General features: G+C 53.9%; 1 protein-coding gene across 4 annotated transcripts in view; it reads left to right on the forward strand.

The window, feature by feature from the left end:
• The window catches only part of ZBTB16 (zinc finger and BTB domain containing 16), a 190,800-nt gene extending 175,321 nt beyond the window's left edge, over positions 1-15,479 (forward strand). For 2 of the 4 annotated variants that reach the window (XM_059070195.2, XM_067038972.1), the window contains exons 5-7: positions 6,735-6,905; positions 11,743-11,910; positions 13,907-15,479. In XM_059070195.2, coding sequence (XP_058926178.1) covers positions 6,735-6,905; positions 11,743-11,910; positions 13,907-14,136 — 569 coding nt within the window. In that variant the 3' untranslated portion in view covers positions 14,137-15,479. The remainder of the gene's footprint in view (positions 1-6,734; positions 6,906-11,742; positions 11,911-13,906) is intronic. The other 2 variants (XM_067038973.1, XM_067038974.1) reach the window with 1 other exon arrangement.
• Positions 15,480-15,992: the final 513 nt, after the last annotated feature.

Raw genomic sequence — 15,992 nt, forward strand, 5'->3', positions numbered from 1 at the left:
CACTTTTTTAGCAATGACCTGGGGGGAAGGAAGAGAAAGACGGGGAAGAGGAAGAGGTGGCAGTTTCTGTGACAGTTCTGGTGTGTGGTTACAAGGCTTCACAGGACTGGAAATGGTGTCTCAGGAAAGAGTAATCCTGAGGGTCAGAGGAAGTAGAAAAGCATGTCTGAGGATGTGGAGGGGGCAGGTGGTTCCAGTTTAAGTCACGGTTTTCACACCTCCTAAATTTGATATTCTCTTCCTCTGGAGAGAAGAAGTTGCAGGGGGGCGGGGAAGCAGCTCTTCCTTTCTTGGGTGAGGTTGGGTGGAATTGGACATGAGAAGCCCATCCTTGGTCCATGTGCAAGGACACACGCGCACACACACATGTAACAGTCACGGCCGGCTTACCAAAAAAAAAAGCCCGAGTATATTTAGACCTCTCTGCTCTTTTGATTAAGAAACTGCTTGTATCTAGGGATAATAAGAACCTTGCTCCAAGGTGTAGCACCTGAACATCTTCTCCGGCTGTGTAACCCTCTGATCCTGTTCCTTCCTTTCTATTAAAGAGCGAATTGGTATGGAAATGGCACAGGTGTCAACTTGAGGGTTTTTGTGTCCCATAATTTCAGACCCAGTCATCACCTGGGTGAAATAGATACCCTGGGTTTGTGTCACCCCTCCTGCCTCCTGTTCTGCCCTAGCCTTGGCTTTCTCCCATTTTTTGGCTAAAATTAAACTTGTTTTAAATTGGGAATCTGTGAGTCGTACATGCCCTGCAGCCAAGACTGGCTGTGCTGCCCTTAGGGGTGGAAGGTGGGTATGGTGGGGTCACCATCTCCAGATAGAATTGATGCAAGTGAGGGTACAGATATTTCCATGGCCCTTCTCTCCATCAACCCTGCCACACCCATTCCCTCTTTCTAGTGCAAATTCCCTTCAGGCAGACACCCTTGGGGCCCAGCCTAACACTGAGTCCCATTCATTCTTCAGAAGAGCAGAGGAAGTGCTGTTCTTTGACCTGATGAATTATTTCTTTGGGCCAAGGCTAATTGATGTATCTGATTTACATTGAAATTTACAGATTGGTTGAAAACAGTACATTTGTAGGGTTTACATACTCAATAACATTTGCCAGTTTTCTCCTAACAGCACTGTGAAGTTGGTATTGGAAAGGGCAGCTTAGTCATGAATACCGTTTCCTAGATGAAGAAATGAGGCCAAGGGCAGCAGCTACCTGGCTCAGAGTCACAGAGCCGGGAAGGGCTGCACCTGTGGGCTATAGAACCAGGGTCTTCTGTTGCACTGCATGATGTGGTAAAACTGGTCCTTCTTCTATGGGCTGGGTCTTCGCTTCTGAGCAACAGAGCTCAGACATGGAGCCAGAACCGGGGAGTCCTGTTCAGCCCACCAGATAGACAAGAGAGGCCCCAAAGAGATCAGCTGTCTGGGGGTTACTGGACGTTACTGATTTCCAAGGAGAGCCTTGTTGGAAGCTCCCGGTAATGGCTGCATTTGGTCTGGGCTTCCCCCAGCTCTAGCCATCCATCGCTCTGTACCATGACCTTCCCCACCCTGATTTCCCCCTTTGTCCTTGGGGATTGTCCCTCAGCTCCTTATTTATTCTTGAATGCAACGTGCAGTTATTGAGCACCTACTATATGCCAGGCCCTGTGCTTTATCTTGGGGGATATAACAATGAAGAAAATTGTCCCTGTTTTGGAGGGCTTACCATCTACCAGACAGAGCTGAATGTCAAAAACGAGTACAACAAAGGGTTTAATAATTGTGCTGGAATTATGAGGGCTCAGAGGAAGAAGGTGTTCTTGGCACTGAGTCCTAAATGGTGTCACTCATCCAAGATGCCTTCTCTAGGGTCAGTTCCCCGGAAGAAGCAGCCCAGAGTCGAGGAAACAACTTAGGCTTGTGTATTGTGCAGGGCGGCCATGATCTGTATCCAGGTTGTTCACTGCAGGAGGATGCCAGCCGAGGGAGAAATGGAGGCTGGAGACCAGCTGTCTTTGCTTGCGGAACTGTGTGCCCAGGCGAGGATCTGTGTCTGCCCAGAGGAAGAGGCATGATTTTCTAATTCAGACAAAGGCATCGTCTGGGCTGGTATTGGCTTTGCTATCGCTTCATAGCCAAAAAGCTTTTTCACTTGGGTATCTCACTGGATGCTCTCAACAACCACAAGCAATGTGGCAAACGACGGGCAAACTCTGGTCCAGAGAAGTTCAGCAATTTGCTCCGGGTCACAAGGCAGGTTAAGTGGCGGAGCCAGGACCCATGTGCTTCTTTGGTCTCCCTTGTGGCGTGCTGACCATCTGACTTCTGAATGTCTTTTGCAACCAGTGGAGGCTCCTTCCCTCTCCCCAGTAGTATCAGGCATAAGGTCTCCCCACAGTAGAGGAAGGAGCAGTGAGCATCTCGGGGCTCAGGCGTTGAAGGAAGCAGAGTGCTAACACTGCCGGACCCCCTTGCCTCGCCGATCATCTCACTGCAGCTAATGAATTGCTAATACAATTTTCTAGATAATTTTATTTCCATAGTCCCACATTTTAATGTGTTTCCGAAAGCTAGCATTTATTTGCTTAATCTCCCAGTGTAATAGAATCTGCCCTGACTCATCATACATGCAAACAATCAGCTAGGCAGAAACTGCAGCAAATTGTTGAATAACTCAAATCTCGTCTCTAGATTTTTAACTTGCATGCACCAGTAGCTTTTCTTGTGTCTCCCCCCGCCGCTCTTTCCTTTAAAAATATTTTTCCATCTTCTCAGCGGCTGGTCTCCAAACAGAAGAATGGAGTGTGGATGTGGGGTCCCAGAGCCCCCCCCCGTCTCTTCATCTCTGAGCCTGGGGCAGTGTCTCAGTGGCCAGGGAGAGCCCCTGTGCCCTGTGGGATGTCCCAGGAAGGGGAGAGAGACCCCTGTAGGGACACTGTAGCATTTCCTTGCCAGGTGGTCACTGCATAACTTTAAACGGGTCACCAAGGTACAGAGCTGGCGTCCAGGACTTCAAATGCATCATGCTTCCTGACTCGAGCCCAGGTTGAGGGTCCTGTCCTGCCACTGCCCTGGGTTCCACTTCTCCAGTCCTCCTCCTGTCCTCCCAGCCCCTACCCTAGACTGGTCCCCACTCTCCTCCAGTGGTAGCACAGAAGCCGTCATGTCTCTCTCTGCTTTCAGCCACTTGCCACTGCTGTCGGTGCCCTTGCAGCCCTCAGGGGCATTGCCCTCACGTACTGGTTGGATCATGCTAGCACCCGACCCCCCCACCCCTTTTCGTGGCACCGCGTTGCCTGTGGAATGAAATCTAATCTGTCCCACCAGGTGATACGGCCCTCTGCCATCCAAACCCCCACAACCCTCCCTGCTCATCTTCGTCCTCGGGGTCTGTCCTCTGCCCCTGCCTGCTCTGAAATTTGCCTGCGGGCTTTCTAGCCTGGCTCCCGTGCCCCCCCTCTGGCCCTTGGCTTGTCAGTCCACTTCATTTCTTAAAACCTAACTCAGAATCTCCGAAGCCCTCTTGGCAATCAGCCTGTCTTATCCTCTGGCTGGTCGTTGGCTTGTCCGTGTCCCCCACTAAACTGGGACCCTATTTCTCTGGTGGATCTCAGCACCCCTCTTGTCACCTAGCACAGTGCCTACACTAGGTGATATGCACCGAGTCAGCTGAATGGACGCGAAATGGGTTCAGGCATTCCTGAGAAGAAGGGGCCACATAGTGGGGCAGCGTTGGGGCCCTGGGAAGACGGGGAGGGGTGAGGTTGCAGGGTTCTTAGTCTGCCCTGCAGTGGTACTGACCCTCAGAGCTCCTCTGGGCCTGGCTTTAAAAAAAAAAAAAAAAAGTGTATGCAATTTCCTTCCTTTCTTTCTTTCTCTCTCTCTCTCTTTTTCTTCCTTCCTTCCTTTCTTCCTTCCTTCTTTCTTTCTTTCTCTCCTCCCTCCCTCCCTCCCTCCCTCCCTTCCATCCTTCCCACAAGGCATGTGGGAATCTTAGTTCCCCAACCAGGGATTGAACCCAAGCCCCCTGCATGGGAAGCATGGAGTGCTAACCACTGGACCACCAGGGAAGTCCCTGGGCCTGGCTTTCTAGGCTCGGGTGTCCTACCGGGAATGTCATTCATGGTCCCTCTGACGCAGACTCCTTCCACACTGAGGATTTCGGGGGATGCTTAAGGAGAAACCTGGGCTCTTAAAGGGCATGGTTTGCCCAGGAAACTTGCTCCGTCTTACTGATGAAAGGCAGATGTTTGATGTCTGGCTTCATCAGGACTCTCTGCGGGGTGAGGTTAGAGCCAGAGGAGGGGGGGCTGGTGCCGGGGGCCCTCAGGATGAAGCAGCCACAACATGCTACGTCACAGGACATGTTGCAGACGGGCTCCGTTCTGGGGCATGCTGGCCAGGCCAGACTGGGCTTTGAGGACTCACTGTCGGCCATCATCTGCTTCTGCTGGGCAGACCTCTCCCATCAGCGTGCCCCCTCAATCAAGTGGAGCCAGCACCCCAGTACCTTGCAGACATCTTGCTGGCTCCCAGTGGAGTAGCAAGGCTTCGGAGAGCTTTACCTTGTGACTCAGCTTCCACTGCACGCCCCCTGGCCCAGGTTCTCCAACTGTTGCTGGGGTGGGCCCTTGCATGCACTGGGGCTCCTGAACCAGCTGGGTTGGAGCTGCCTCGCTGGTGTCATTATCGTGCCTCTTCCCAGAGAAGCCCATGCAGACAGGTGGCAGATCCAGAGGTAGACATGCGCCCAGCCCTGTGGTTTCTGAAATCAGACGTACTGAAGCATTTAACAATCCCAGCTCTGCTTCTTTCTAACTGTGTGACCTTAGGCAAGTTACTTAATCACTCTGTTTTCCCATTTGTGAAAAAGGGGCACGAGAATCCCGCCTTGCTCGTTGTAAATGAGATGACGACATAGATAAAGCACCTAGCGCACGGCCTGTAGTAGTTCCCCTTCCCTTCTGCTCTTTGAGTCCAGGAGCAAATTTGTGCCCTTGCTGATATTCCACCTCCCCTGCTCAGCCTTCCCTGGACCTGGACGCAGGCGATGTCTGTCTGCAGGTGGGATGGCCGAAGGTGCTGTGAGGGGTGGGGGGCTGGGGGGCATGAGAGGCCGTCTTTGCCTTCCTGCCAGTCCATTCATTGCAAACCCAGCCATGAATGGGACTGAGTCGTCCAGAACGGGCCTTCCATTTGCTGTCTCTGTTGATGGACCCCGGAGGCCACAGGCTGTCCGTGCTGTCCTTCTTGTCATGCTCTTTCCACCGGGAGCTCCCTGATGCCACACTGAGCAGCCCACGACCTGCCACAGCCAAAGCTCTGCTCCACCTCCCACCCTGGGCTGCCGGGCACGGGGCCTCACCCCCTTTCCTGCTTGTGTCCTTTACACGGGGGAGGCAGCGCTGGGCTGACCACAGGTGATAATGCCCAGATGCTGGCAAAGAGAGACGAGCGGCTGGGGAGCTTCCCGGGGCAGGGGGCTGACATGCTTAGGAAAATGGAATCCAAAATGGTGGGCGAGGAGCTACTGGTGAGGACTTGGAAGGTTTAGATGCTTCCTCCTGTGGTGCTGAACCCCGCAAGGCCATGGTCCCAGAGCAGCATCAGGAAGGGGGTTGATAACAGACAGAAAATGGCAGCCCGTCTTTGTGGGGTACCACGGGCTACCTACCCGTGCTTCTGACCAGTGCAGGGAACGACCAGACAGAGTTAAATGAAAAGCTCATGTCCCTCATTAGCTTGAAATCCCTTGACAGTTGCCTGTTGGTCTTAGGATGAAGCCTAAAGATCTTAACATGGTTTTCAAGACCCCGTACGAGCTGGCCCTGCCTACTTCTTTGACCTCCGCTCTACTTTCTTTCTGCCTCCTCCGGTGACCTGTTCTGTCTTATCCTCTGCCCCGTCACGTTTCTCTCCAGTTCACAGATGCTATTCCATCTTCTTGGAATGCTCTCCTCATGGCCCAGCGTGCTGGGTAACATCTATGATGAGGGCAGGCACTTTGTACGGTTTTCCGTGGCTACATCTCCAGGGCCAAAAAAGAGAGTCCTCCTTATAGAAGATACTAAAATAATATTTGTTGAATGAATGGACCCTTAAGGTGTACGCATTAATGAATGGAGACATGGTGAAGAGAATCAGGTCTGTAGCTTGCATTAGGAGTGCATCAAATCCAGGTTGCCTGGGTTTGAATCCCAGCCCGGTTTGCTCGTGAACTCTGTGCTGCTTCGGACAAGTGACTCAATCTGTCTGTGCCTCCTTCTCCTAATCTGAAGGGTGAGGTTGCAGAGCCCACCTTTTGGAGATGGGATTTTTAAGTTAGTAACACTTGAACGACGGCTGGCATGTATCATCTCCGTTATTTTGATTCCTCACAGAGGCCGTCCTGATGCCCCACCTCCTGTGCCAGGCTCTGAAAGTCCCTTTGATAGATGCCTTCTTGGTACCCTGCCTTTGACATAGACCTCCATACGATTGCAGACTCATTTGCTGCTCTGATGTGTTTGATTAATGTCTTTCTCCCACTAGACTTTAGGTTCCACGAGGGCAGGAAGTATGTGGATTCTGTCCACCGTTGGAGCCGTACAGCGGGGGCTCCAGCAGCATCGTGTGGCCTGCACCACCTCTGGGTTTGCCACCGAGGGTGGGGCCCGGGGTGCTGGCCTGACGCTGGCTCTGGCTCCAGCCTAGCTGGGTGAAGAAGGCCTGCGTCCAGCCCTGAGGCTTTCCCCCGCTGTGTCCTGCAGGCACGGACATGGCTGTCTTCTGTCTGCTGTGCGGGAAGCGTTTCCAGGCCCAGAGTGCGCTCCAGCAGCACATGGAGGTCCACGCGGGCGTGCGCAGCTACATCTGCAGCGAGTGCAACCGTACCTTCCCCAGCCACACAGCCCTCAAACGCCACCTGCGCTCACACACAGGTAGGCCAGGCCGGGGACGGGCAGGGCAGGGTCTCTGGGAACCACTCTCTGCATTTCCCTCCAAAGACATCAGGCGGGGGTGCCCTCAGCCCTCCTCTGCTCAAGCGTCGGGCCTGCAGGGGCCTCCGAGGTGCAGGTCAATGTGGACGGTTCTTATCCTGTCCCACCCTGGGCACCTTTGGTTCTCAACATCTCTGTGCCCAACAGAGAGGGTGCTCATTAGAAATGCAGGCTCCTGGGTCCCATGCTCAGAAACTTCCATTCAGTGGGTACAGGTGGGATCTGAGACTCAACATTGTTAGTAAATATTCTCCAGGGATTCTGATGCAGGTGGACCCAAGATGAATTTTGAGAAAAACCTGCCTTCTTGGTCTCTGTCTCTGCCTTTCCCCTTCCCATTGCTGGCCCACTCCACCCCCCGCCCACACACACACACTGTGCACACACACTCCTGAGGTCGGCCTTGGGCTCTCAAGGGAACGTGGCAGAAGTGGTCCTGCTTTTTCCACAGTAACAGAAGCACACATTCTATACTTGGGCCTTAAGGCCCTGTTTAGGGGAGACAGTGAGGTCATATAAACAGTGAGCCATGAAACATCCCTGCTTAGCCAGTTGGAGATGCTGGGGGAGGAGAGTAGTTTTGAGTCAAGGGGTCTGGGATGGGATACTTGGTCCTGAGAGCCAAGAGGCATTTGCTTCCTTGCAGCGGCCCCTGACTCTCTAGCAAGGTCATGGGTGACTTGAAAGCCTTCCTTTCTCTGGCTGTACATGGATAAAGGATTGCCTGTTTCTGAGTCTGCATGCGTCTTTGCTTGTGTGTGTTCTGTCCTGCTTTTGGGGTGAGAGGTGGGTGATGGAGCCAGGGAGACAGAGAGGCAGACTCCTTTCTGAGTAAGTAACAGGGTATGTTCTCATGTCTGCTGGAGAGGGTATTAAAAACTCTGTGTGCCTCATGACAGGATTGGCAGGACCCTTTCCTCATTCTTGGGTTTTATCATGCTCTGGGATTAAGTGGCAGGCTCTGCTGAATACGGGAGGGGCTTTGTTTATCACGGACCGAGCTGGCCTGGCCTGCCAGCAGTAGGCATCCTCGCCAAGGAGCCTGCCTGGATTCTTGCTTCTGGACGCTGTTCCGTTCAGGGGAGCATATTGCCTTAGCATCACCAGATTTGCTTAGAACTTTTTAGATTTGCTGGCTTCGGGCAAGGGGAGGTCTCAGAGGGGAAGGCCTGACAAGAAGGGCAGAGGAGGAAGGGATGCTGACAAGGGCTTTCTCTGTAGTGACCGCCTAAACATCCCCTGCAGGTATTGGGTGGGCCAAAAAGTTCACTTGGGTTTTGGGTAAGATGTTACAGAAAAGCCCGAACGAACTTTTCGGCCAACCCAATCCACGCACCTTCCTGTCAGCACCTCCCCCACTGGGCCCCCAAGTTCAGCCTTATCAAAGGTGGCCAGTTACCCTTCAGCCACTTCTGAGCATGCTGCTGGGCCCCATCAGTTGGATTCATGTGATTGGAACGATCCCAGTCCTGCTAAGTCCACCCAGGATACGCCCTGCCCTGCCCACACTAGCTCTTAAGAGCTCAAATATCAAAATGCCCCCGGCCCCTGTGTCAATCATGGCTCAGATCCATGGGGAGGGACTATTTCCAGACATCGTTTAGGAGAAGTACTTGCTTTTAACCCAGGAAACATGGAGCATGTGTGCTGCCTACACCAACACCCATCGATTTCACACCAGCGAGGCCCTGTGCGCACAGCCCTGCACTGGCTGAGCACACCCCGCACAGTGCCTCATTAATATTCCCTTGTTCTTGGCCCATTTGCTGCTGCGGCCGGGTGTTTAGTATCAGCAGCTGTGTTGGATAGGTTAGTCCAGCCGCGCTCTTGGCATTGATGGATCCCTGATTCACACGGCTCATCGTATAATAAACTCTCCGCTGTGTTGAGTGGGGGAGCTGAGTAGCCGACAGGATGGGGCTGGGGTGGGGAGGGTGACACTGGGCTTGGCCAGTGCCAGGGAGGCCACCAGGTGAGGACAGGCCGCTGGGGTCACAGGTGCACTGGGCAAGCCAGAGGATGGCTCTCATTAGTCTCGTTTGTCCTGTACTTAATGTCAAGCTCATTAAAGAGGCTACAGAGTTAATCAACCTACCACAAATTGGATTTTGAGTTCTGCAGCCAGTTTTGTGTACATTATAGCAATACTGACACGATTAACTCTCAGGGTGAGGATTTTAGGCCAGGTTTCAAAAATCCGTGTGTGTGTGTGTGTGTGTGTGTGTTGGTGTCTTTTTTTTTTCCCCCCCATAACTTTTTATTCCTTTCCCTGGGATGACTCGAGAGATTTCATATTTAAACTCATGTAACATGTGATCCACTTCATAATTAAATTCATAAAAATCTGATCAAACCAACCTCTCTGCCTTAACCTTTTGTCTTTTAAACTCTTAGGGCGCCCCTCTGGAGGGGAAAGGCACAGACAGAAAGGCACAGCGGTGCCCACCTCCCAACCCACCGTGTGGCTGCCGATGTACGTTTTCATTACCGGCTCCGCTGAAGTCTCACGTGGCCCTTGCTTTATTTATTTATTTATATCTTAACGAGGATACTGAATTCTTGATTAAAGTTGGAATCGTTGCCGATTCAGTAAGGAGGGGGAGTCGGATGTCAGACGGGGCTGCGTGTGCAGACGTCTACACGCAGAGAGAGTGGCAGGCGGGCCCAGGCGTGCACAGACCCACCCTCACTCTGTTAGACACACAGCTAATTAGGAGCAGGGTCTGCATGGGCCTCTCCTTCCCTGGGGTTGGATGGGGCTGGCGGCTGGGGACCAGCCAGTCTGCGCAGCCCCGGCAGCGAGGGCGCGGACAGGTGCCAGGAACCAAGGAATATGCTCATCCCCGGATCTGCACGTGGAGGCTCTCCTCTGAGCCCAGGGCAGGGTCCCCCAGAGTGGCTCTGCTCTTTGAGCTTCTTCCATCCTACCCCTCCGATGGAAGCGCTCCCACCCACCCGTCTCCACCCTCGGAGCATCTTGCAAACCTTCTATCCGTGAGAGAGCCCGCCAGGGAGCAGACCGCAACGTCCTCTCCCCACAGGGCCTTAAAAAACCTTCAGAGCCATCAGAAGAGATGAGAACGTATGTGGGTGCAGGGGCTTGCGTTCGAGAAGGGGGAGGTTTGGTTAGCGGCCTGAGGAGGGGAGAGAGAGAAGAGAATAAAATATCATTTTAAAGAGGAAGTGAAGGTGCAGGCATGCAAGTCTATAACGAGAAGGACAATTTATGCCCAGGCACGAGCGCAGTTTGACATGGGGATAATGAAAAAACGTAGGTCATTGTGGATGACTTAAACCTTCAGCAGCTGAAGAAAATGTATGAAATGCAGAGGACATTACACGGTTGGCAGCCCCGCACATCTGCAGAGGGACAAGTGAAATACAGTGGGCCATTCTTTACCATAAACTATGGCTGTTGGAGATGCAGCCCAGAGAAATTGTAATTACAGTGACAAGACGAATCAGCGATATTTAAATATTCATGAACGAAGTCTGGGGTGATCAATCTGTCTTTATTGTCTGTGCCTTCACTCCTGTAATAAATAAGTAGCTGAAGTCCTCACCTTTCATCCCCACAAAGCCCCCACTTTGGGTACAAAAGGAAAAGATGGTTAATCCCCGCACCCCAGCCTCAGAAAGGAGGCTGCTGGGCATGGATTCCAGGCCGGGAAAAGGCAGTTCTCCCCAAGTTTCATATACTGGCATTTCCCTGGCGTCCGCTTAGGGTTTACTCTGTGTTGTGTGCTGAGGCTACAGGGATGAACAAGGTTTCCTTCTTGCCCTCACGGTGCTTCTAGTCTGTGGGCACCGTGGGTGTCACAGCAGATGCAACACGGCATGTCAGTTAGCAGTCTGGTAAGTATCCAGTGTCCAGATTCTGGAACCAGATCTGAATCCCAACTCAGCTCCTTACTTTGACCTTAGGGACCATGTTAAAGCATCTCTAAACATCTCATTTTTCTCTTCTGTAAAATGAGAAGGATAGTGTCTTTCTTGTAAGGTGGTTGTGATGATTACGTGATACGATTGATCCATGTGAAGTTCTTAGCACAGTAGCAAGCACTCAACAAATGTGGGCCATTTTAATTAGAAAGTGCCATAAAAGTTGTACTACGACTACTAAAAGGACAAAATGCCGGACATTTCTTCTCTCTGGGGACAGAGGAGAAAGTGACTCAGTTTGCCTGAGCAGGGGACAGCGGGGGTAGCGCTAAAGGGAAACTTCCAAACCGTGGTGACACGTGAGCTGGACTTTGATGGGTGACTAGGAGTTCGCCAAGGAGAGAAGAGGAAATCAACGCAGAAAAAAAAAACGGTTGCATGAGCCTGCAGAGGAGGGGAGGAGCAGAGGAATTTGAGGGACGGTGGGAACATTGGAGGGATGTTTTTGCGGGTCGGGGAGTCAGGCTGGAATGGCTTTTGCCCCTGACCTAGAGGAAAGGAAGCTGGTCTCGAAGCCCCTGGGTCTTCTCTGCCCTCAGGGGACCTGCTTTCTGGTGGCTCTGTTCATCCCTGAACCAAACGGGCTCTCTTTTCCCCGACACTGGCCCTTCCTTGAGGCGTGGATGGCCACTGGGCCACGGTAAAGTATGGACACATGGGCACCGGCGTGCGCCCAGTTGATGCTAAGGGGCTGGCAGGGGTGGAGGGTCCCTCAGTCATCTCTGGAGGTGGTGACTACATGCAGCCTCATCCGGTGCACTGAACCTGCCCTACTGCCCCCTAAAGAGGGGGCCGGGGGGTGCGGGGGGCCTCATCCAGCCCCTTGTCCCCACAGGTGACCACCCATACGAGTGTGAGTTCTGTGGCAGCTGCTTCCGGGATGAGAGCACACTCAAAGGTCACAAGCGCATTCACACGGGCGAGAAACCCTACGAGTGCAATGGCTGCGGCAAGAAGTTCAGCCTCAAGCACCAGCTGGAGACACACTATCGAGTGCACACAGGTACTGAGGACACACAGCAGGCTCCGGGACGGGGGGTGGGCAGGGGCAGGTGGGTCCGCAGAGAAGCCCTGGTGCCCACGGTCCCAGGCTGAACCCAAGAGCGGAACAGCTTCCGTTAAGGGTCAGTGCGGTGACCTGAGTGCTACTTCCTCCCCACAAGGGCGAGGCAGACTTCGCTAATCAATCACAGCACTCTTTCCAGGAGCCCAGGCTAACCTTCCAGGCGGCCATACCGAGAGCTCAGAGAGGATATCCATCCCTGAATCCTGAATTGGGGGTCAGTTGGCCTGATTAGCTGAAAGTGAAGGCTACGGTGATTTCATGTGACTTGAGGGTTGCAGTAAGAACTGGGTGACATTAAGTTAGGTTATGATGAAGGTTGGGAAACATTGTACGTTAGGTTGAGTTCGGTTCAACGGTTAGAGAAGTAGTTGGATTGACTAACCCCTCTACACGTATCATATTTTACCATTTCAGAGGGCCTTGGTGTTCCTTTTTACGTAAAAGAAAAGTGAGCAACTGTTTTCTTGGGGCCTGAGGACAGAACAGGTGGAAGTGGTCCCGATACCGAGAGTTGCCAGAGCTGGGGGCAGTGGATGCTGGAGCCAGGCCGAGCCTGCCTGGGAAAGCCATTGTACCCATCTCTTTCCAGCCCCGTATTCTGTGTTAGCACCTCGGTTGCTTAAAATTGGCTACAGCGGGAGGGTTCACAACGTGGCCATCGGCAAATGCTACAAAATCAGGGCTTTTGGAGAGCCAGTTGTTAAACGCTGACAGCACGCTGCCTGCCAGCTGGGGCGTAGATCTTCACGCAGGACTTTCTGTGAGGGTGACACATAGTGGAAGGTAGTGGAATGTGGCAAAGTAGGAAGGCCCCCCTGATCAGGGCAAACAGCAGCCTGAGAGGAGGAATGGGGAGAGGTGATCAGACAGGTCCTGCTGGCCCAGGGGAGAGAGTGTGTTTTCCCGGGAGGGGAGGTGGACAGAGGTTACATGTTGTCATAGCTCTGCTTTGGGCCACGAGGAGAGGATGGGGTGCTCGTTGCTGACAACTAGGGTGACCCCCAGGATTTCCCAGAGCCCCTTGTCGGAGATGTGACCTGGCGGGTGTATCATTAAGTGCGCCGGCGCTGACGATCGTAAATAGCTGGTCGATAGTTAGATCACTTTGGCTGTTCATTACTTCATTATTTGCAGGGGCCTCTGCACGCAGGAGTATCGATAGCAAGATGGCTGGCCAGTTCATTACTGTATCAGAACAAGGTTCCCTCACATCCTCTGCTCAGCTCCAGGGGACTGTAACAGAGGGTGGGCCATGCACTCCCAGGTTCTCTGTCCCTCCCCCATTCTGGCCCCAGAGGGGAAGGCAGGGTCCAGGGCAGGCTCTAGAGCCTTAGAGGAGTAGCCATTCCCAGGTGTAGCATGTCTGCAGGAAGGGACCCCTCAGTTTTACCCCACCTCTGTTCCCCACCATCTGTAGCCCTGTAAGGACTCCATCCCCTTGCTCCCTTGGAAGGAACTGTGTGCTGAAGAGCCATCCCTAAGCATCTGAGAGGCCTCGCGGGCCCTTTTCTAGACCTCCCTTTCCTTTCTTAGGACGGGGAGAGTCCGTGCCCCTGAGAGAGTTAAGAATAAGTCCAGGGGCTGGAGCTGGCCCACATCATGGCCACTAGCTACGTGGGGCTCTATTTACGTTAGTTACAGTGAACAAGATTGAGAGTGTAATCCGTTGGAAACTAACACAGCATTGTGAATCAACTATACTTCAATTAAAAAAGAAGAAAAAACAGAATGTAGTTCCCAGTTGCACTCAGGAGCCAGATGTGACTCGCGGCTGCCACACTGGACGGTGCATCCATTGCTGTGGAGAGTGCTGACCTAGAGGGATGGGAGTCTCCGGCAAGCCCGAGGGGGCGCCGAGGGTGCAGAACATCCCTGGGGCGGCTCTCACAGCCCCCTCCCTCTGTCCTGGCCTTCTCCTGCCCTCCCCCCACAGGTGAGAAGCCCTTTGAGTGTAAGCTGTGCCACCAGCGTTCCCGGGACTACTCTGCCATGATCAAGCACCTGCGAACGCACAACGGCGCCTCGCCCTATCAGTGCACCATCTGCACGGAGTACTGCCCCAGCCTGTCCTCCATGCAGAAGCACATGAAGGGCCACAAGCCCGAGGAGATCCCGCCCGACTGGAGGATAGAGAAGACTTACCTCTACCTGTGCTACGTGTGAGGCGCCTGCGGCGGGGGCAGCGGGAGGGGGCAAGAGGAGCAGAGATGGAGCGGGATACAGTCCAGGAGGACCGTGCAAGAAAACACAACAAAAAACAAACAAGCAAAAAACAACAAAGAAAAAAAGAGAGCGAAGGAAAAGGAAACCTGGAACCTGGGAGCTGTCGGGCTCTGGGTTCTCTCTGGGGCTCCGCGTGACCTGGATGCCTGGCTGAGCCCCTCCCCTCGGGCCTCCACCCCTCCTTTCCTGGCTGGAGCTTGGCCTGCTCTTCTTGGATGGGGGTGGAGGGGCTTTTGTTCAGCTCGGATGGTGGGATGCTCTTCTCTCCCCTCCACCCAGATCCTCCTTTTGTGTCCGGAAATGGAGACTAGGAAGTGGGGGGAGGGTTCCTCCAGTCAGAGCCAAACCACCTCTGCCTGCCGTGCTCTCGCTGACGCCTCGGGAGGTGGGGGCTGAGGAGTGGGTGGGCTGGGGGTGCAGGAAGGGGGCCTGCAGATGCTGGGGCTGGGCGGGCTCACTGGCTGACACAGACGACGACGACGGCAGCTCTAGCTTGCTGGGGGCAGACTGGGCCGGGAGGGGTTCTCCTGCTCTTCCCGTCACTCAGTTCATCTGTTGCTTTCTTCTGCTCCGCCATACCTGGGTGCCCCCTCATGGTCTTCAGGAGCCTCAGGGCTCTCAGCCCCTCCCCCAGCTCCTGGCTGCCCGGCTCCCCTTGACTCCTGTCCTCCCAGTCCCCCATGGATCCGGGTGTCTCCCTCCTCCTCCAGCTCCCTGTTGGGGAAGCTGTGCCTGACTCCAGAGCCCCTCCTTGCACCCTTAGCTTTCTGAGAATGCAGACGACGTAAATGGAGTGGCCCGTCCCAGTCCAGCCCTGTCCTAAGCCAGATTCCTGCTGAGCTGCTTTTGCTTCCAAAATGGACAAAAGGAAACAACTAAATACACACTATCCCACCAAACAGACACACGCAAACACAAACCCCCTACGGCCCTCCTTCAGCCCCTAGGAGGAGGAGGAATCCATCAAAGGGCTCATTGCCCGTGGAGGGACGTGGATGTCCTTCTCCAGAGGTGCCCTACACCTGGAGGGGGACCCCTGCCCCGGGAGGGTGTCGGTGAGTTATGGTGGGGACCCTTTGAACACACGGGACCCCAGACCTGGTGAGCTCCGTGGGAAAACCCAGGTCCAAAGGGCGGTACAGAATTGCTGGCTCCCAGGGCGCCCCAGTCCACGGGGAGGAGGTGGAGGAGGAGGAGTTGAGAGCGCTTTGCCTCGTGTTATGTTTTGCTTCTTTTCTGTGTCCTCTGTTCACCTGTTAGCACATTGTACTTGAATTACCTCAGTTTTTTGTGACCTCATGAGCTTTTTTGACCCCTGCCTGTATCTCTTTTTTGGTTGGGGGTTGGAAGGATGGGGAGAGCGTTCTTTTCTGTTTCTTGTGTAAGTTAATGGCGAGTTTAATAGACTTCAGCTGGCCAAGGCCCTCCCCGTGTCCCCTAGCAGTGAGCCTCCCAGCTGGAGGGAGCCGTGCGGAAGGAGCTGAGTACTCAGGATCTGGATGGGAGGCCGGGGCAGAAGGTGGGTGCCTGCCGGGGACAGACGGGGTGCTGGGGGCACGGCAGAATCACAGCCGGCTCGGCCCACGCGTGATGCCATCCTGCCTAAAACACTCTGCAGAGAATCCCACCTTTCTTACACTTTGCTGGGTCATCCGGGTCCGGGGGCCTGTGTTCCTCAGATCCCTGCGAAGGCGTGAGCCCAAACTGGCCTCTTTTCAGGGCTGGCTGGGGACAAGCCGGCCCGTGTGTTGTTGGCGATGGGGCGGGGGTGTTGTTTTTCTAAAAGCTACCTCTTA

Source organism: Kogia breviceps, chromosome 7 (assembly GCF_026419965.1).
Source record: "Kogia breviceps isolate mKogBre1 chromosome 7, mKogBre1 haplotype 1, whole genome shotgun sequence".
Lineage (NCBI taxonomy): Eukaryota > Metazoa > Chordata > Mammalia > Artiodactyla > Physeteridae > Kogia > Kogia breviceps.